We start from the raw sequence: 22,878 nt of genomic DNA, 5'->3' as shown, positions 1-22,878 counted from the left end.
TTAACAAATTACAAACCGAATATTACCGGTTGTTAAACGATTATCATCGAGACAATCGCGGGGTTACGCGAAACACGGTCAAAAGTTGTTTCCCGCAATCGTTCCCACCTCTCGCCTCCCTCTCCAACGATTAAATTTACGTTTTATATGAGATACGCGTAGTTTAATTAAATTTTGTCGAACATACGTACGATTGGTTTGCAAACGATACATTTTAACGTGTAATTAGTATATCGCGCGGAGTCAGCGGTCGAAATTACATTCTTCTGGGAGCTAATTTCCTGGCTGGGTCGAACCAGTACCAATGGCCACCTTGCTGAACTTGATAATTACCATAGCCTGATTAATCGTCGGCCGCTAATCGAGTAATAATTTGACTAATGACGATCGCACGGGAACAACATAGTATGAATAATTTGACGATACGAATAATCACCCTGTGTGTATGAATAATACATGACAAATTAATCCCCAAAACTAACATGGAGCCAGGCGGTGCAATTTTCAACCCTGTCCTACGCCCTCCTATCAATTTTCCAGGGATCAGTCTCTCTATCAAGCTTGTGAAATGTATCGCGCATAATATATATAGATATATATATATACATATATACACGAGGGAGGAGGATACGATGTGAAAACAAAAAAGAAAATATGGAAAAGGATAAAAAATGGGGAAGAAGGAAGGAGGAGAGAATAGATTAAAAAAAGGAAAGAAAGAAAGGGAGAGAGAGAGAGAGGGGGAAAAAATAACACGAAAGACCGAAGCGTGCTACTAATTAAAATGCAAATGGCCGCATTTTATTAACGTCGAGAGTGGCGGACGCGTCGTAAGTAATGTCACGGTTTTACGGGGCGAGTATTAGCATGGCTTTTACCTCGGCTGATTATCTCGATAGATCCATTTGTCTCGATTAACATGTCCTGTTAATTCGATCAGCCGGAATTCCATTTCCTGTTAATACCTTTCTATCACCCCGTGATCGTCCCGTGATCGCAATCAAAGAGACAAGAGGGGTTCCTCTCTTCGCGTGGCCAATTATTATGCTTGCCTCGTTCAATTCCCCTCGTTCAATTCTCTCTCTCTTTGTACCTGGCGAAGACGAACGAGAAAGAGGGGATTTTCGTGTCCCGTGCGCCCGTTGCAAGCGCTTGAATGTTTCAGTTGTGCAATTTGCCGGACCTCGCTTCAAATTCATGGTATTCTTTTGTCCCGCCGTAATTGGGTCAAGCGCTTCGTAAATATTTGCCCCGACATACTGGTTGCCGTCGGTTTAGTTGCGGACAAATACCCTTTCAGTTCGGATCCAATTGGATGCAAGGAATTCATAAAACTCGAAGGATCGATGCAAACTCGTAAGTAGACGGAAGCGAGAAGATTCATCTCGAGGAATCTTGCTTTCGTTCCTTTTTTCCAACGTGGCAACGTTCGTGAAAAATTCCTGTCATTGTTTCACTTGCTTAAATAAAGTTTCTCTGCGTATAAATAATGGGGGGATGTGTAATGAATGGCTGTTTTTATTTTTCCCCCTTTTTCTTTTCTATTCTCTCTTTTTCCTCTTTTTTTTTTTTTCCACAATCTTCCTTTCGAGAGCGGGTTCAACGGCGCTGAGCGAACGGCGCTAAGGCTGACAGCGGAAAATATAAAGCGGAAGCGTGCCGCGGAATATTTTATATCAGATGAAAATGTTTCATCACTGGCACGGTTTGGTTTTTACCGCTGTGTATTTCGAACGCGTAATCCCGCGTAGTAGTAGGCGCGTATTAAAATTGGGCGGTAGGGGAGGGAACGATGAGTTTAAATAATTAACCCTGGCCCGGCTGTCATTTCATTTTTTATCGCGCTGTACGAGTTGAATAAGTGATATCTCGTTACGATTTACTAGTCGAACGGAGAATAATCCAACGGTGGCCGAATAATTCGAAATGCTCGCCCGGCAGCAACGACGGTATAATATTTTTCCTTTATCGACGTAATTATTGCCAATTATTTCAATTGGAAAGAAAGGAAAAAAGGGGAAGAAAAGGAAAGAAGAAACGAAAGATAAATCGAATCGAAGGGACGACAAATTAGATTCGATGGATAGATCGATGACTAACACGTGACATTGGCGTGACGGAAGAGAAACGTGGAGCAAACGTCCCTTTAATTCGTGGATCCCTATCGCAACGCAATATTTAAATAAGCAAGTTCTTGCAGGACAAGCGAGATCGTTCCGCTTGGCAGTGGATTTTGCAACAGACGTGGCCGGATACGGGGCCTCTGCATGGATAATAAACGACTTTCGGTAGTTCAACGGACTGCGTTTCAGCTTTCGTATTTTGAGAAGCTGAACGTTCTCCGGTCACCATCACCCCTCGCCGCCGAGGACGAGGATGCCGCGTTCAAGCACGCCCCACCCCATCCCCCTCCTCCCTCTCCCCAAGCTTTAGTGCCTGTCCTCCACCTCTTCCCCTTTCCTTCCCTGGTTTCATGTGCCACGCGCTCCCTGCAACCGACTTCCGCTCGTAACTTGTACCTCTCTATTTTGTGCCGCAGGATATCATAGCTCACGGCCCAGGAATGATGTTCCACATCGTAAACCTCATCGTGATGGTACTGATGCCGATGGTGGTCATCCACGTGAAGGATTCCGGATTCAGTCTGTGTAAGCGCCATTTTACGTATCATTTCATTCAACGCGATACTCGATTCCGTATATATGCTCGGTATCGCGCGTGTACGATGGCGACCTATCGAAATGAAATATTATATGGGGAGGGGGTGGGAAGAAGAACGTCGTGACGGTGTCTTCGCGTGGCGCAACGTTTCTGGTTTCTGGATAAAATGATATAGAGACCGTTTGAAATGGAAATTATTTCTTGAAATAATTCCGTTGATTCCAAATTCCAGAAAATCGTGACGATTCAACTTTCGTTTTATTACGTTTTAGTTGTTTTGCGCGATAATTTTTTTTCTTATAGAAACGAAATTAATTGGAAACATCGCAAAATTTTTTTCTCGATGTTGTGTTAAAATTTAAATTGTTGTTTAATCGCACTATTTTTCGCGTACTTTTTTTTTCTTTGACAAAAGAAACGATAACGTACGGAGAGGTAGGTATAGAGGGCCCGAATCGTAGGGAGAAGAAGGAAAGTGTTTCACAAGCGAATATTACACTTTCAGCCACGTGCGGAAAACTTCTAAGTTCATTTACGAGTGCATAGCTCGTATGGGTGAACAATTTTGAATTATTCCGTCTGCGCGAGTTGCAAAAATGCAAAAGCTTAGGGAATCGGGGGACGTACAAAGGAAGGAATGTCGAATCGAAACTTTCAGCTTTAATGAAACTTTATAGCATTCCGTGAATTTCGAGCATCGTTTCTCTTTTCACGCGATATTGGTGTCCGTTGAGCTGTTTAATTATCGAAACGCTACCGTATATACGACGTTAGCGTTGTAATCATGCCGTTTAATTCGTTGCCATTGCGAAAGTTACGCAAAAGAATGCTATTTAAATCGTGTAGCTGTCTGCTTTTCGAATATCTTCCTTCCTTCCTTCCTTTCTTTCTTTCTTTTTTAATTATCTCGACCGATGTAAATCGAATTCATTGTCTCGCCTGTCGCCATGTTCACCATTTTTATTCGCATTTTCGCTCTCATTTCAATCGCCAATATTACCTCGATTAACGAGATATATATCGGCGATTCGCGCTCATTAACGTGATATTTTTAATTTTCGGCCGATTTTGACCGTCTGCCTTCGGTTCTACGGCACGATGCTTCGATTCTCGTTACGCGACGAGGCGGCCGTTGTAGCGGGGTATCAAAAATTCTATTTAAATGCAATACGCACGGTGATCCGTGAGATCTGACGGTCGAGTGTCATCGTGCACACGAATGCAATTACACAGGGGAGGCAACGATTGATCTACGACTCGATCGATTGTTCGATTATGCCGGTGAAGTTTGAAGTTTAAATTAGCAGGAAAACAAAATTTCATTTGTTTGGCGGATTACAGTTCAATCGTGATATTTTTATATCCCATATTTCCCTCCCCGAATACACTTTGAAAATATTTTTTTTTAAAAATAATTCCGGCCTCCCCGCAGATATATTTTGATCAATTTTTTTATCTTTTCTTTTGTTATTAATCTATTATTTAAATTTCATTTATTTGTCGGATTTGCAGTTCAATCATGATATTTTTATGCGATATTTTTCGATCAAATATACATCGCAAATATTTTTCAAAAGTAATGTTTTCAAATCAAATATAATGTTTTAAAATCAAATTTTTAGACGAATTTCTTTTGTCTAATAATCTTCCATTATTTAAATTTCATTTTGTCGCATTGCAGTTCTATCATTATTATGATATCTTTGAAGGATAACTTCATCCCCGAAAATGTAATATTTTACGAAAGATCAAAATTTTAGACGGGCCTTTTTCTATTATTATTAATCATTTATTATTTAAACGTTTCTTTATCGGCTCAATCGTAATTATTTACCAAAATATTTTCCGATCGTACGATTCACGAATAGTTCCAAGAGATAGTTCCTCTTGTCAAAACATCTTATTTTTGATCGAATTTCTTTTAATTAAATTCTTGGAAATAGTCGACGGATCTGATTCCGGTCGACAATTAAATTCGTGCTGTTTACCATCTCGAGGTTCTATATATATATATATATATATATATATATATATTCTATATAGAATATATATATCTAACCTGTAGCTTGTAGAACCCAAACAAATAATTAAAGTCGGTGAGAAAAACCGTGGTAAAAAAGTTTCTCGCCGATCTAGTTGCCCGCGGGGGTTGCGAATCTCAATTAAAAGAGATTTCATTGGGACGTCTTTGGGGCAAGAACGATCGAAGAAAAGCAATTAAAGAGTAAACGCATCGAAGAATCTGTGGAAGGAGGGGATTCTAATTAAAGAATTTCAAATTAAAACATCTTTGGCAATAGACGCGCGCCCGATCTTCCTTTCGATATCGGATCCTTCCGATTTCCGCGATCTTGGAAATTCGGATCCTTTTCTTTTTCTTCTTCCTCTTCTTTTTTTTCCTTTTCGAAAAAGGGCGACATATCATCGTAAAAGATCGCTTCTAAAGTTTTCTTTAGAGGAGGACGGATGTTTCGCGTTGATTAAAGGATGGCGGATTAAAACTAACGAGAGGCGTAATAATAAGAAAGTTGCTCCTCTCTCGCTTCCTCTCGTATTTTTTCGCGTTACACGTTGGTGTATACGACGATTTGCGTTCGTGGCCGAGGTTTTATGATGTCCTCCGAGTTATTCTTTCCTCGACCGAGTCGCCCGAGTTTATTGCGGATCTTTTATCGCGGGAAACTGTACGACTTCTTCTTTCTCTTTCTCCTTCTCCTCCTTCTCTTCTTCTTCTTCTTCTTCTTCTTTCCGTTGCGTGAGGATAAATCAAGAAAGTTTGATTTAACGTTTGTTTGATTTAAATGTTTCTCTGAAAGCAGGAGAAATTTTTAAAGTTATTATATCCATCGTATTCCTCGATAGAAAAATAAATAATCGATTGGAGGGATAGAAGAAAGATTTTTAGCGAGATGGAGAAAAATAAAATTTTCCCAGTGGAAGTTTTACGAGTTTTTGGTACATTTATTGTTACGTGTTATTTTTTAGCTCTCGAAGAAGGAAAAGTCGGTAGATTTTCGTTGCATCTCGCGACGTCGTATTTCGGAAAACGGTAAACAACGGTTGAAACAGGAAAGAAAGTGGCGAGAGCACGGAGGAATACACGGAGGACGATAGATACGTACGATCCTTAAACCGGCGAGAAAAGTCGTCTTGTCGACGACACGTGAGCCACATAGAGATTCATACGTCAAGTTAGTCGGTACATCCGGTTGTGTAAGCGCTTCTTAAAAGTTCTGAAGTCTGTGCCTAAAGGTGGTGCGGGTGAAGTGGGCGCGGAGCAAGAGAACAAGAGTCGGCCTTCCTCTTTCCTCCTCCTCTACTTCCCGTCTTCTTCCCTCCCGTCTTCTTTTCTCGGTCGATTCCTTTCCTCCGCCGGTTCGTCGAGATCCTCGACCCCTCGACTCGACACGCGAAACGACTCACGTATGCGCGCGAGAGAGCGTGCACTCTCGGAAAAAGGGAAAGAAAGAAGAAGAAAAAGAGAAAAGGAGAGGGAGAGAAAGAAAAAATGGAGTAGACACGAGCTCCTCCTCGTCGAGAAGCTCGAGGTCTTTGCGCGCTGCGTTTCAAAGCAGTTTTGTCTTTTGATTGGCGGCGTGAAAGGACGCAAAGCAACTCCTACCCTCCTCCCCCCTCCCTTCGTAATTATCGACGAGCGGTTTTATTCGAGAGGCCCTCTTTGCCGGGTGCCGGAATTAAAGACGTCAATGCCCGCCACTTAGCGTCGTTGCAGGGAAAAAGCGCGGACAGCCTTTCACTCGGGTGTAAATTTAATGAAACGGAGCTTCCATTTGTCGCGAGCGCCACTCTGAAATTGCATAAAGGGCCCGAGTGATTTTTCTTCCGACACACTGGTAAAGTAACTCGCAACGATTCGTGCCGATTGAAACGTAGTTAATGGAAAAACTCCGGATCGATCTCGTTAACGATCCATCTCTCTCTCTCCCCTCCCTCCTTCCCCTCTCCCTGCCAGTGTCCAGGCCGGAATTATTCTCGACGTGGAACGATCGTCTCGAGGTATCATCTATTCCCGCGACGCGCAGAATCAACAATTTTTGTCGTTCGTATTTAAAACAAACGGAAATTTCCATTATGCACGAGCGGGAAAGACTGGTTTAACGTACGCGATCACGAAGGGGGAATATAATTTGCTCCCAAACAGGGGCGCAATTGAATAAACGATAAAGCCCGAGGATCTTGAGGACACGTTGATATTATGCGCCAGAGAGAATTGTCTGCCGGCACGTGATTCCCCTCCTGTTCTTTGGAGATGCAGCGTGCCATTAAAGTCAGAAGCAGAGGGAGAGGGAGAGAGAGAGAGAGAGAGAGAGAGAGAGAGAGAGAAGGGTGGCGCGGCCGGTACAAGGGCGGATTCGACCGCGTCGAATATCGAACGTCGTTGCTCTCTCCCTCCGTTTCGTATCGAGTTTTTCAGCGAGCGAATTGTCCAATCGTTTGTCTCCTTCGGTAATTACCGCTTTTACGCCGCGTCCCTTGCTGGAGGCGATCGCTATGGGCGATCGGAGAACGGCGGCAAGAGAGCGCGGCTCGAAAACGGCACCACGGATCGACGATTTAATTTTCACGCTCGTGCACTCGTCGATCGCGATCTCGTTTCCCTGTGACGAACTTTGGGGAGGGGAGGTGGTATCGTGAAAGGCGAATGCACGAGACGGACGCCGGGGGGAGGGGAGAGAAAATCGGGCTGATTTCCAGCAAGAATCGAAACGCGACTAGGGAAAGGAGGGTGGGTGGATGGTCGTAATTGCGCGGCCAGGAAAATATCGACGAGCGCTCGTCCTCGAATTCCATTCCGTCTCCTCTTCTCCTCTCTTTTTCGAATTACGGAACAACGCGACACCCAGTAGAAACGTGACACGAAGCTATCGACCCCTCCCTCTCTTCCCTTCTTTCTTTCGGCTCGCTTTTGGCCGACCCCTTTCACCCTTCTCTCTCCCCTCCCTCCTTCCACTCCCCTTTTCGCTATCTCTCGCGCCACCGTGCTTCACCTCGCGTCTTTGTCCCTCCCGGCGTCCATTCGCGCAGCCCGCAAATGCAATAAAAGGTGTCGAGTGTTTACTCGCACTGTTAAGTGGTACTCGGTATCATATTGTCGCGGGACAAGTATTCTCGTCTTCGCAGCATGATTGGACGCGCGACGCCTCGACGAGTAACCGGGATTTTTCGTGATTTTTTGTTCAACGGTGAAGAGGAGAAAGGGAGAAGGGGAGAGAGAAGGGGGAGGGAGGGTATGGAACGGAAGAGGAGGAGGAGAGGGGTAACAAATGCGCATCGATTTGTAACGAATCGTTTCGCAATGAATCGCGATTTCATCGGATTTAATTAGGCCGGTGAGAGATACGTGTTTATCGAGACACAGTCGAATGTTTCGCTGTCAATGTAAAAACGATCTTCCCGCTCGTGTAATCGCGTTATCGACCGCGCCTCCAATATTGCGGGCTGCGTTTTTAAACTGCGCGTACCGTCCTCCGTTTTAATTGCGGTGAATTATCGGGTGGATGCGACAAATGTTTGAATACACCGGCGAAGATAAATATTTATTCGAAAAATCCTTCCTGTTCCATCAAATTATTTGCATTCGAAATTGCGCGATTAAATTCCCGGCGAATTATTAACTTTGAAAAATACGGGAACGATCTCTAGAAAATTCTCCCTCTCCCATCAGGGACGATAATACCGTGCTAACATATTTCATGGAATCACCATTCTTTCTCGCGTCTGGTGTCCCTTCAGTTACAAATGCGTTCATCTTACGCCGCGTTACTTTCGTCCCGAAACATCGTTTCTATAAAATGCCGATAGATAGTCGATATTCCAGCCACACGAGAACGAACGAGCATCGTTTTTGACGTTGCGTTAAATTAAAGATTTTATTTCTTTCTTTTTTTTTCCGACATCGTCGATGAGGATTCAGGCGTTGCGATCGAAACCTTTTCTTTTGTCGCCATTAAACGATCATTCTCGTGTCCATTCGCGAAAAAAGAAGGAAAGAAAAAAGAATATTTTCTACCTCGAATCCTCGCTTCTTGCTCGCTGTCGGAAAGCGAACGAACGCATCGAAACTCTCTCGTTTTATTATACTCGTACATATATATATATATGCATCCGCGATATAATAATTCCTCCACGCCTCAAACCCTTTTCGATTTCGCCGCCGACCCATAAATCTGGGCCGAAGGGTGCACTTTGCACGCACTCTGCGTTTCGATATGCCCGGCGTAAAGTTGTAACGAGCAGCGCGAGCACCCTTCAACCGTAAAATCCGAACGCGCGCCTCCGCCGGGTGGAAACGTAATAACCCGCGTATATATGCACGCGTGTATGAAATAAAGAGGCTCTTTCTCCCCCGGAATCGAGGATATCGCCGCGTCTCTCCTAGGAAATTTAATCGTTCTCGGTGTCTAACGTCGTGTGTACGCGCGTGACACGTTAAAGACGCGGAAAGCAAACGGCCGCGCGACGTATTTCACGATCGTGACGGGAATAAGACGTTCTCCTTTCTCGTTTAGCCCCGCCGCCTTCCCGTTTCCTATACGCTGTTTTACAGTTTCCATGTTCCGGGGAATGCAGCCGGGATGAATATTGGGTGTGAATAACGCGTAGCCGTGCTCTGAAAGTCCAAGGAATTCTCTCTCCCCTTTTTTTGAGAGAGATAGATAGAGAGAGAGAGGTCGCTTCGAGGATCTGGAATAACGGATGACGAAGCGAATCGTTTGATTAAATAAAGGACGAAGAAATTTTACCGAGGTGGCGTGGAACGCGGCGGAGGGTCGCGTTTTTTGCGCGAGGTGTGCCTCAAATTTCGGAGGAGCGTGTAATTTGGCACGGGAGAGTGAATGTTATGTAATGGAAATAATTACTCTCTCTCTCTCTCTCTTTCTCTCGAGAGGGATGATGTTGAAGAATTTCTAATATGAGTCCCCATTCGTTTCTTAATACAGAGCGTTAAATATTTCGTAGCGCGGGTCCCTCGGAAATTAACCAAACTCGCGTGTATTTAAGCAACTCGAGTAGCGAATACCATTCCTCTTGTCTGGAACATTCTTCTCGAATCCGAGTGAGGACTCTCGCGATCCAAGTGTTGTAGGCGAGCGAGCGAATGAAATTTAAAAAGTTTTACAATGTTTGGCAGTGCGAGAGTTTTGCCTCGTCACACGAGCTGTGCGCCGATAACTGTGACACGGATTCCGGGATGGAAAATGGCGCGACCTAAACGGCCCGCCATTCACGATAGATGTTCCCGTTTGCTCAACTAGATCCTAGTGGATTACGGCATGATAACGAACCAGTTATTCCGGTTGCCCCGCTCTTCTCTCTGCCCGCAGCTCGAGAGGGATGGTGTTAGGGGAAACGGCTCGAGGAATTAGTCGACGGTCCGCGATTTGTTATTCAAAATTCGCGGAAAGGCGCCCACCTGGCCACATATCCGGCTGCGTTCGAACGTAATTTCCGTTCCAGCTAAAGCTTCCACCTCCCAGTTGTAAGCTTGTAAACGTTTTAGCGCAGAATCCGGCCTCGATGCTGATGGAGAGAGAGAGAGGGAGGGACCATTCATGATTCAAAGCGCGCGCGAATCCCCGTTGCGGAAATGCGAAGTCGTCCCGCCGCTAAACTGGATAAATTTCGAAGACGAGCACGATGGACACGGTAATAGAACGAATGTTGATCGTAAATATTGGAACGGGTTAATGAAGGGAAATCGGTTGGGGGAAGGGGGAGGGAGGGGGTTAACAGTTCGTTAACGAGAAGAAATCGTGGAGGGTGGAGGGAGGGAAGAGAGGGTGTGTTTGGAAAATTATGCCAAGTTCCGTTTTCTTGGCCCGCTATTTACAGACGAATCTCCATCTTCTCTATCCCCCTCTATGTGGAACGTACAAACACACTGATTGCCTCTTACATTCCACCGTTGTACCAAGCCTCTCGACCGTTCCTGGCGCGAGACCCGGCCGAGATCCTAAATCTGATCCAGCGTTTCCTTTGTTCCAACCCTATCCTATTCGTTCTTGCCTAAACCAACAGTGGCTGCTCCCTTCTCTCTCTCCCTCTCCCGCTTGAAACCCTCCTCCCCGGGTAGACCGAGAGGCCGATGTCTGGACGCGTGATTTGTAATTCTTGAGGAACTCATCCCGCGGCGGTGGAACCGTTCGTTGCATAATTTGTAATTCCAAGGAACCGACCGAAATGGTCGATAGAATCGGAAGAAAATGAAAGGGGGGAGGGAAAGAAAGAAAGAAAGAAATCTCGATGCTCGTGACGGAACCGAGCAGAAGAATCGACTTAAACAGTCGACAGAGAGCGGAAGAAAAAGAACGAAGAAGAAAGAAGAGGAAAGGAAGGACGTCGGAGAAAACAAGGAAAAGAGAAGAAAGAAAGAGAGGTAGGGAGAGAAGACGGAACGAGAAAAGGTGGGATGAGACGGAGCTCGAACTCGAACACCTCGAAACCGTCGGCCCTTATAAGCAGCCAATTTCGTTCGCTTGAAACGAGGACGGAGGTCGTCGTAGCGTGAAACGCGGCCGAGCCAGGCGAAAGAAGACGCGGATGGTCGAGCATCGAGCAAAGAACGGAGGACTCGTCGTCGTGTGCGTGCTCGATTCGCTTTCACACCGCACGATCCGGTGTGCGCAAGAATTCCATGCATAACCTCGGCGAGCCTCGTTGAGCGTGGTGCAGCGCGGAGGAGGGAGGGAGGGGAGGATGCCGAGAGGGAATGGGTTGGAAACCGACTGGAGTCTAGCCAGCCGGTGTTAGCCTAACTAGCTCGTGGCAGCCGAATGCACAAAGGCGGCCGTTGGTGTGCCGTTTACACCGGATAATCCGCGCGAAATTAGGATGGTAAATTGGTTTCCGCGCGAGTAATGCGACGGCCGAAGTCACGGTTCCGAGCGGAGCGTATCGCTGGAGGATGTCGCGAGTTACAGGTCGGAAGTGGGTGACTTGATACCGGATGCCGGCGTCCTTTGTGGAGAGGGAGGTGGGTTGGTTGAACTTGGTGGGTGGGCAGACTTCTAACTGAGAGGGGGAGAGAATATACTTGGCAAGATGTAACAACGATACGGGGAGGGAGAGAGAGGAGAGGGAGCTTTGTAACGCTGGGGAGGGAAAACGTGGCTTTCCTACCTGAAATATTAACGTCCTTGTGATTCGCGTTCAATGCTTGCGTTCGCTTTTGACGCGCGGCATCCTGGACACGTTTCTGGAAGTTAGGCCAGTGCGAGAGGGGATGCAAGTATTTGCCTACGATTGTGTAATACGATTTTGTAATCTTGATAGAAATAATATTCGACAATTTGATCCTTTGCTCCCGTTTGCATCTCGACTTTCTCCGCTTTCTTTCGCGCTTCCATCCATTTACGTTAGCAATTAAGAAAATCGTTATGTATCGAGAAGCTTTTGAAAGTGGAGAGTCGAGAATTGAAAAATTGAATTCGAAACATTCCCACCAATATTATTTCGGGCTTGTTAATTTAAAATTTTTACTTTTCATCGGCGAACATTTTATTATTATCGTCGTCGATTCTCGAGCAGGAGAAGCAAGGGAGCAGCAAGTTGAGCACCCCGAATATCGAGCACGCGGCTGGATTCCCCGACAGCGGGCCTTCTTCCCGCAAACGTTCGAGTTAGTCGCATAGAGATGACAGCGCAAGTGTCTCGCAGGAGGATATCCTGAATTTCCAAAGGGATTCGGCTAGCCAGGAATCTAGTCGTGTTCCACCCCCTCCCCCTCTTGCCCAGGAACAGACGTATCGCGTATAGAGGATCGGGGTTAAACTCGCAGGGAGGATGCATTCGAGGGGGTCGGGATCGTACGCTTAAATGCGGTCACCGTTTCGAATCCATTTTTGATCGACCTTCTCCGACCACGATTTAATCCGATACATTTTTAACGTGTTTGTCGTTGCCTCCGTTTCGCGACACCGCTTGAAAGATTCATGGAAAGTCCACCTCTGCCCCTCGCATCGCTGAAAACAAACTCCTCGAGGCGAGACTGGAAAGGTGGTAGCTTTGAACCCCTTCTCTTTTGGCGCTCGGGGAATCGGCTTCGTTGCTACAACAACGACAAGCCAAGATGTTTAGCTCCCTCTCGCCGAGCCACGCCGTTGAATTTAAGACGGAATCGATACTTTCGAGGACGATTCGACGATTGAACTTTGAACTTCGAACTTGGAGTTGGGGGATCGAGATTGAAAGAGAAAGCAGCGCTGCTATAGATCGTACGAGAGGTTACTTGAAATTTAATTCGAATTCGCACGAATCGATCGAATCTCGTTTCGGTGCGATTCGATTGCATCCCAGGTTCTTTAAATCGGGAAGAGGAAGCGGAAGATCGGTGAACAACTATCGGATACAAAAATCTGGAGGAAAAGTTTGAAACCTGTTCAAATGTGAGGATGAAGAAATGATGGTTGGAAGAGCGCTCGTCGAGGAAAACGGGACTGGTTTTTGTACACTTTAGTTAAGAAAATGGAAGAAAAAGAATCGGATCTGGAAATGTTCTATCCGCGTCTCGGACGTATCACCGGCAAACCGAGTATCCTTTCACGAAACCAACATTTTTCGAACAGAGTTTCTCTGTTGATTCTTCGATAATAATAAAAGAAAAAAGAAAAGATAGGAAAAGAAGGGAGAATAAAGAGAAAACGGAAGAGGAACATAATCCTTAGATGGCCTATAGATGGCACATGATCCAATCCAGCCCATAAACGCGTGAAAACAAACGTGTACGCACGCAGCCACGCGATCGAGATAGTCGTGCGTGAAATGGAATGCACGCAGCTTGCCAAGTTCCGGCTTGTTCACGCACGGTAACTCCGCGAGGTGATTACAAGCTTGAGCCAACTGGAGACCGTGCCAGGATCGGAAAATGTTCCGTGGAAGAAAGTTTGGAAACGGAGCGCCCTGTGGAAATGGAGGGAGGAGGAATCGCGAGGACATAAGTAGGGAATTACGCGTGCCGGTTGAATTACGGCCGAGCGATCGATCACGGGCCACGAATCGTGCAAAAGGCACGTACTTCCTCCGTAGAACGGAGTTGCTAAATTTATCACGATGAACATTCCCGAGGAATAAAGACAGCTACCCTCCTATCGGCAGCACGAAAAAAGTTGGTATTTTTGATCCGTTCCGTTTGATCGATGTTAGATCGACTTGTCCGTTCTCTCGTTCCAAGCTTTTTAACATTTCTCGCTCTTAATTAAGAAGATCGAAGTTGATCGAACTTAACATTCGATCGGTTTTTGAGGGGAGGGGAAAAATGAATTGGTCGATCGAATCGATTTCATGATATGAATAAAAATTCCGCCGCTGACGCGTATTTGGAAATATTTATAAAGATTGGAATCGTTCGTTTAGACGATTTTTATCCTCGCGTGTTTGTATACGTTGTGATATCTTATCCGTGCGCGCGATCTGTTAATTGTTTCGATCGATGTGCATCGATGCTTGAAACAATGATCTCTTAAAATTAATAGGAAGAGCGTTTCGCAAGTTACCCCCGCTGCGATATGAACAACGGGGTTTCGTTGGAGGAAATTCGATATCGGCGATTCAGGGCGTCGATATCGCGGAATCGGTATAACTGTTCGTGCTATTGTCACACTGTGTACGTGTGTACGTGTGCGTATACGTGTGTGTGTCCTCGGTATATATTCCATCGGGACGCATTCGAGCGATGATATTGACACGACGCACTCGTGTCGTCCTATAATTGCACGAAATGTGGCGTCGTTCCGCTGGATAATTATTCTTCGAACCGGTTAATAGAAACTTTTGACGTTTTGTTACAGTCCGACGAATTTTGACGATTCGTAATTCTGTTCTCTTTTCGTAATTCCCGCACACACATGCACGTACAATTCACAGAAATTCGTCCATAATTTCTGTATACTCTCTTGATACAATAAATGTAAACGTAAATAGAAGTGTCGAATACTTGTTTAATTGGCATAGCATAGAATAGTTGGATCGTTTGTTCATTAATTCCGCAAGTGTTAAAGTAATTTATTTAGTGAAAAAATGAAATAATATCGAAAGATATACACGTTTCTCTTTAAACTTTTAACGTTTCAAGTTCTGGGTTCGTCGATAGTTTTAGGTAGTTAGTCGATCGATCGATCGTGAAAAACGCTCGGTGCTCTAATGAAAAGAGAACTAAACGCGACACGTATGAAAATAAAATAAAATAAAATAAAAAAAGGAAAATAATGTTTCAGTTGTCGTTCTTTGTTTCGGGTTAAAATAAAAGGAAACAATTGCGCGTCGTTCTTCCTGACGTGCATATTCACGGTTGCGCACGGTGTTGCGAGTGTCTTTCATCCGTGAAACATCTTTGACATTTTTATTTCGAACATTACGGATTTTTATGAAATCGTAATTTCGAGGGTTTATACGATTCACTCCCGTATGCACGGTTGAATAAAAAGTTTCTCCGTAAAACACGTTGAAAGAATAAATTCCAGCCTCGATGGATAGAGTAAGAAAGTGGCGAGAATAAAAATAGCATCGGAATACATATATCTCTTCTCTTCAAAGTCAATCTTTTTTTCCCCCCTCTTTCTCTCTCTCTTTCTCTTTCCCACTCTTCATCAAGCGTGTTTCTCCCAAATTTAACCATTTTAACGTGGTAGACAAGCACGATCTCTTGGTGCTTCGCTCTCTTCGCAATTTATCCCTGTATTTTTCTCATTAAAGAAGTAATATCGACGTTACGTTATTTTCGTACGTAGCTCTGGAGCAAAACTCGATCGGGCTCATCGAAATTCAACGGATACGTATCGCGGAAATTTTAACGACGATAACGTCGTCGTCGTCTTACTCACGAATTCAGGGTGGATAGGGCGAATACGTGGAATTGGAAACGCAGTCGCCGTTTCTGATTACGATCGCGAGGATATATCTCGTATCATCCATCCCTTTCTCCTTTTTCAGATTCCCCTTTCCTTTTTCTCTTCCCTCTTTCCACCTTTCTTGCTCGATTATTTCGTTAAACGTTCTCGATTTATATACACGTTACGATCGGCTCGAGTCATACACGCGCGGATCGTTGTCACCGTTAAATGCAGGCTGCACGCGAGGCGGAACAAGATTGCACGACGTAGGCGCGACGTTGTTTTCCGCGAAATCGCAGCATTACCATTTTTTGTAATCCCTTCGATGAAACGATTAATCGCCGCCTAGGCTTAAGCGGAATTGCCACTCGATTTTACGAATTCTACGTCCCCCTATAGCTCGCCCTTTTGTTCTTAATAACCTCTGTATCGCGTAATTGTTAACAATGATCGTGAAGGATCAAATATTTAGAACATAAAATTGTTGCTGAAATTCGTATTTTAATTAATTGTTCCGGCCCAGTTGTTTGCCGATGTATCAATTTAATATGCATGAGTTCTCGAATTTCATGGAATACTGGGGGGAAAAAAAAAAGAAAAAGAGAAAACGATCTCGTAAATTCGCGTGTCTAGATTACAGAGAGACATGGAACAATTACGAAAGTACAAAAGCAATTTCGTTTTTTTATCCGGTTTCGCGTAGGCGATGCGTGCATGCACGTATATCGCATGGAAATATTGAAACGTTGCCCTCTTCTGACCACGCGATTTCACCGATAAAGGAACGAAATACTACGTCGCGACGTATGAGATTGGGCGATTTTCTTTCACCTTGATTTTCAACCCCCATTAACGGGGTTAATAAATTTACGCCCCGAATCTCTCGACGCTTCGTTGCTCTTCTGGTGAATTGTGCGAGCGAAGAGAAATTGATAAAAAAAGGAAGAGGACAAAAAATTAAATGTCCAATGAAATATCGGGTCGTGTTTGATATGAAAACGTTATCGGTCGTACACACTGGTCGAGAATTTATGAGTATACGTAGAAAATTATCTATCGCATCTCTTCGCTCTTTAACCTCTAACGATCGATAATTGAATTTATGGATTGGTAAATTTAAAATTTCGACACGTGCAGGTAAAGATTTTTAATATTTTTCTCAATCTGCAATTACATTGTGCGACGATAATCTCGTAATTGTTTAAATACGAAGCGGTCGCAGCGAGCGTATTTATGAAAAAGGAAGATAAACTGTTAATAAAATTGAAAAAGGAAGGGAATTGAATTAATAACTGCCCTCGTCCGATAACCTGTTGACACGAATCGTCGCCTCAATAACGTAGCTAGGAAGCAATCGTCACGTTTATACCATAGAAGGGAACGCTCCTATCATCCCGTAGATACGTAGAGGCGGTGTCGAAGAGAAGTTGAACCTATATAAAAGATGAAGAAACTAAGTCGACCTATGGGTACGATCGTGTTTCAAAGGAAAAGGGACATTCTCGATGACACGTTTCCTGAGCGAGGGAGTGAAAGAGTCTCTTCCGTTGGAGGCGGCACGCGGAAATGGATCCTGATCAAAATGCATCAGTCTGCTTTTTCTGCTATCGCTACGATCGAAAGGAAGAGCGAGAGGGCGTATATAGACGGGAGATAGATGGAGAGGGATCGCTGCAGAATCGGCGCGGTACGATCCTCGGCTAGAGGAGGGGAGGGCAGGGAGAAAGGATGGTTGAAATCGAGAGGAGAAGAAGGGAGAGTCGAAATGGGGATGGCGAAGATCGGGAGTTGCGGATCTCGAAGTGCACCGTGCGACAATGGGGAGGGGGTTCGAGGTGAAAACTGGCAATTCCTCAGCTCGACGAGCGACTAAAGAAAATGGAGAAACTATTTTCAGTGGTGGAACTTCCGCTATTGTTGCACGCTGGCTGCACAATGCAACCCTCTTGGTCGCTTCGTTCGTTTGAACGGTACTCGTCGCCGCCCGTTGCGGTGAAATCGGTAGAATAATTCTATACGTTAACAGAGGGGAAATTTTTTGTTCATTTTTTCCTTCCTGTTTTTTTTTTCTCTCTTTCTTTTTCGCCCCTCCCGCGTCTTGTTTTTTCTCCCTCTCGTTTTTTTAAATCCCTCTTCTCTACAGGTTGACGCCATTGTCGTAGATGAAATATGACGGTTTCTTGAAAATTTTTTGGAAAATTGTTTGCCATCGAAACGATATATCTTCCCCGGGTTTATCTCGCTCGCGGACAGCTGAATTGTAAAGTGGAGTAATAAAATCATCGATACCGAATTCGAAAGAACGTGTTTGCATATAAATAGTCTTACTCTGTCTTCGTTTGTTGCCTGTCTTTATAACTGTCCATTGTTTCATTGTCGATGGTTTGGTGCATTGGAAATGGGAGAGGGAAGAGGAATATATATATACGTATATACAGGAGGTTCCCAAAATGTGGGAACATCGGTTAACTGGAAATTCCTGAAGCAATTTAAGCAACATTTCCCTTTACAAAAACTTTCGTTACAACTTTGTTAACGAGGTTACAACTTTATTAACAAAAAACATTGGCCGCATTGATCACGAAACGCGTAGACTAGTCGTGTCGCGACTAGGTAGCGTTGGCTACGTGTCACAGACCGAATAAGTTCGAACGATACGCGTCGAAGAAAGTCTGTTAAATATAACATTTTTTTTCCAATCGAAAAAAAATTATGTCGAATTATATCTTTATCAAGATCAATAATGAATAAATTAAGTTTATCGTTTACTCGAAAAAATAAAATTATATTTATTTGAAGGAAGAAGAGGATGATTAGGAGAAAAGGATAGGTTTGATGAAACGAAAAGAGAAGGAGAATGATAAAAGAGGGAGATATTAAAAAGAAATGACGAGGAAGATATATTTAATCATGATCTTGAATAATTCGATAATAATTTTCTCTATTTATTTATTATATTTATTTATATTTACACTTTCTTCGACGTACACGTTCCTTGGACTTGTTCGTCGCTTTGCTGGCGACACGTAGCCAACACTACCGTCGCGGCTTGTCTAAATCTATGCGCTCCGTGATTAGCAGAGCTTTTTTTTCTGCCAATAACTCCTTTAACCGTAAAGCTTTTGCAAAGGAAACAGGAATCTCCGATTAGCCGATATTCCCACATTTTTGGACATCCTATTTGCCAAACCAGTAGAAAGATCTCCACCATTGATCGAACGATTTAGATGATTTGGTTTCATAATATCGTCGAAATCGTCCGAGCATGATGCAATTCCATCGATGAAAAATCTGCACGAAGCGTATCCGCCGTATCGTTCCGTATAAATCTTTGCCGTGCGACAGTGCGCCTTATACACAGGTCCAACACAGAGACAAATTGTCACGACTTAATTGCGGCCTGCTCGTATATCGTGGCCGAGCACGAAAAACCTACAAGCGTGTGTCCCCGGCGTAATGTTTCGTGCAAGAACGGTGATTTTAATCGACGTAAATCGGCCCCACTATATATTTCAAACGCCGTCAAATATGTTTTCTACTGCTTACGAAACAATTAGGATATTAGCTCGGCCGGCTGTTGAAAAATTACGGACGTGAAAAATAACTTTCGAGGGTGGAATAAAAGAAAAAAAAATAAAAATATTCGAGAAATGAAAGCAGCAAGGGGATGAGAGATAAGAGGTAGAATTAGGGCGTTATTTGTACTATTGTATCCGTTGTTGTTAAAAATCATTTATAAAGAAACTTTTACGTACACAAGGAAGTTTCTTTTATCGAGATGGCGGTAAAGATTTTGTTTCATCTTACATCATTATTTACGATAAATTCATATTAGCAGGAAATTACGAAATTAATAATTTTAATACTGAAATTTCCTCACTGCGATAATCTTACTTTTCCTGAAATATTATACATTTCATTTCTTCTTTTTTCTTTTTCTTTTTTTATCGAAGGAAGAAACGTTCGTTTCACAGATTCAGGCACCGATAACTAACTGCCGATAAAATTGTATATAAAGTATCAAAGATAAAGGAGAAACAGGTGAGATGAGAAATTTTCGAATTTCCGTCGCCACGGTATTTACCGCTCGCCTCGTCTCCGGCAATTCATCCGGATCGTGTCGAAATCGCGTAAGAGGCGTGCACACGCATAAACGTGTGGATGGAGGCGTTGGAAGCAGGGAACCCCACGGCAAGATAGATTCGTTTCACGGTGTCAAACTATACCCAAGCTTGTGTACTCGTTGTCACGGCATTTGGCAATTATCTTGCACACTCGTGCACACTCATATATATACGTGCATTATATGCCCCGCGGGTTGCTCGCGCGAGCGATAATCTCGAAGCGTGTACAAGCGACAAACAGGGAACGCGGATGTACTTGCTGTACCCCCTCCTCCCCAGATATCCCGCCACGCGAATTATTCAACGGCCTCGTTCTTTTCCAGTTCCAGTTCTCCTCTTCCTTCGAATTTCGGAAATTTCCATCTTTTCTCCTTTTCCTTCCCCTGCCGCTCACGATTCCCTCCCTCCATCGATCGATCGTACGGGGGAGGAGGTGTAATTTTAAATTCTCCCCGTTTGACGGGGATAGCGTGATAAATCCAGCTCGCGTGGGAAAAACGGTAAATCGTGGAAGGAAGATTGATCCGTGAGAGGGCCGTGACAATGGTAATTTCCCGAGCCGAGGGGAAATTAATATTTATATCCTTCTGATGGGTTTTTAATGGAGTCAAAAGGGGAAGAGGGGCGGTAGAATCTCGAACCGGGATAAACAAGGGAATCTGTTGAAAAGTTTCGTAGATTTCGTAGACCGGTTATCGGGGGCGAGATTACGCTCGAGGGCAACGAAGGAGGGAGCTGGTTGGTTCCCTTAATGCTTCGAACTCGTTCAACGTCATTAACAAGGGAGAGAGAGTCGTTTTCCTCGTCAAAAGAAATCGTAGGGTACGGGGTGAGTGACGGGTGGGTGGCGCCGTTTAAACGCGTGGTTTCCGCACTGGTATCCGAGAATCTCTCTCTAATTAGCACCTTGGCCGGGCTTCCAGGCGACGATTCACCGTCGAGGAAAATATTTCTCGCGCTAGGGACGAGCAAAAAAAGAATGGACAGGTGGAGAACATTTTCTTACGATCGTTCTGGAAACGAAAAAACTGTTCGAACGGCCTGAAAGCCCGTCGACAAATTCACGCGTATTTCGTGGAAATAATAATCCGTGGCTTCGTTTGTGGAATCGTTGCAGATCGTCCATTAATGGGGCGATAATATCGGCTACGATTATACTTGTTACAAGCTTTCTCGTTTCCTCATTATCGCGAGCTTTATCTGCGGTGTAGCCTGCGCGAATCGAGACCGAATTCGATGCATTAATTATCATTCTTTCGAATAATTTAAATCGTGGATCGTTGAACCGTCGTCGCGGGGGATAACTCGTGTTTATCGCCGCAGGGGTTCCAAGTGAATTTACGTTGAGCGGGTGGACGCAATGGAAGCTGATCAGAAAGTTCAGCTCAGAAAATTGCCGAGGAGAAAGAGTTCGTGGAAATTGTAAATGTTACGAACGAGCTGCTTTTAGATATTCCCTTTACTTTCGTTTGTTTGATTTGAAAGATTGTTTGAAAGGATGGAAAAGCGGATGTTGTCGAGATCCGTTTTTTCTTTCTTTCTTTCTTTCTTTCTTTTTTTTTTCGATTTCGAAACTTATCCACGAATTTTAGAATTTTAGATTTCTTCCTTGATATTTCTTCGTCGCGCGAACTTGTTTGAACTTTTCGAGCTTGAAAATTGAAATTGGTGAAACGCGTCTATCCGCAATTAAAAATCTTGAAAAAGGGAAGTATATAACAACATTTAATAACAAGTCCAGCGATACGATACGAGGGGAAAAAAAAAAAGGGGGGCAAAAAGAAACGAATTGCCGTATCGTTATATCTCAAAGTGGGCATGTTTCACGGTTATTTTATTCCAGCTACTTACCTCTCATCTGCGATGCGAGAACTCGATATTCCGTTCAACGAGTTGCTCGTTTAATTTCTCGAGTAATTGAGGTGGTAGGAACGAAGTTGATCCTATTACGTTCACAGCGCCGTTTATCGAACGAAACAACCTCTCGTCCGCTATGTGTTCCCGAAGAATTAAAGAAACAAGGTTCGTCTAGCCGCGAGCAAAAGTTTATGAATCCACCAATTAAACATTTATTCGTGGCCGACGTTTTGCTCGCGGTCTTATTTCATCCGGATGAACGCATCTCGTTTCCCCTCCGTTATTTACATGCAAATAAAACCTTAATTCGAATAAATATTTATTAAAACAGTTGCCCTTCGCGATGCATACTGCCCAGCCCTGTCCAGAAGGAGGGAAGAAGGAGGAGGGGGGAAGGATCGAAAGTTTCGCGCATAAACGCGAAGAAGCTCCAATCTACGTCTACAACAAAAACGAGAAAAATAAACGAAACGATTGATTTATTTATCCAGTGATGACTCTCGGGCACCACTCGTTCGAATATTTCTTTATTCTTTATTCGTGAACAGATTCCTAAGTTTTTTGCGTAATAATTTTATAAAGCGTAGAATAATATATTGTCGAATAACTTAAATTTTTCTTATCTCGAATCCTTAATTTCGAAAGTTTTTGAGTTTTGTAAGCGTGGAATGAGTCGGTTCGAGTTTGATTTTCCGTTATTGAACGATGAAACTACTTCTTTTCGTAATTGACGATATAGAGAAAGGGAAAGCAGTGATAAAGATGAAGTACAAAAGATGTAAAAGAACGAAGAATAATAGACGAAAGTGAATATGAACCCAGCTTATGTTTTTTAGAAATAGGAGTTAAAAGGATTATAAAATTCAACAAGAAATAAGAAAGGCGAAAGACATCGAACGATGTTTCACCGTGATTCACTTGCTCTGACAAACCAAGGATGCATCTTGCCGATTGCTTTATAAAATATCGCGCAAAACAACACGTTCGAAAGCATTTCTTTCTTTATATGTAAAGACACATAAAATATTAAAATATAAAAGTTTTATATTCCGTTAACTTGTGCGTGAAATCGTTTTAAATTATCTGTAATCGTCTCGAGTTGTCAATTCGACCGAGCGAAAAAGGGTTAACATTTATTCTTGGTGACGAATACCGAATCCAATCCAGTCAAGGGTTAAAAGTTTCGCGATAAACGTATAAACTGTTTCGTCCAATCTGCGTCCAACGACAAATTAGACAGAGCTAAGGGAAATAGAAATGTAAAAATAAAAAAAAAATAAAGAAACAACCAATTTACTTGCCGAGAGAGTATGTACCATTAATGCAGGGAATCTCGGCACGGCTGAATAACCAGGCAGCAAACGCGATTTAATTAAGATACGAACAAT

General features: G+C 43.7%; 1 protein-coding gene across 1 annotated transcript in view; it reads left to right on the top strand.

The window, feature by feature from the left end:
* Positions 1-22,878, top strand: part of LOC107996211 (diacylglycerol O-acyltransferase 1) — a 90,599-nt gene that overhangs the window by 35,544 nt on the left and 32,177 nt on the right. The window contains exon 5 of the mRNA XM_017054161.3: positions 2,540-2,648. Within this exon, the coding sequence (XP_016909650.2) occupies positions 2,540-2,648 (109 nt within the window). The remainder of the gene's footprint in view (positions 1-2,539; positions 2,649-22,878) is intronic.

This window comes from Apis cerana, linkage group LG13, assembly GCF_029169275.1.
Source record: "Apis cerana isolate GH-2021 linkage group LG13, AcerK_1.0, whole genome shotgun sequence".
NCBI lineage: Eukaryota > Metazoa > Arthropoda > Insecta > Hymenoptera > Apidae > Apis > Apis cerana.
The sequence above is the reverse complement of the archived record's forward strand: the minus strand, read 5'-3'. Positions and strand labels throughout refer to the sequence as shown.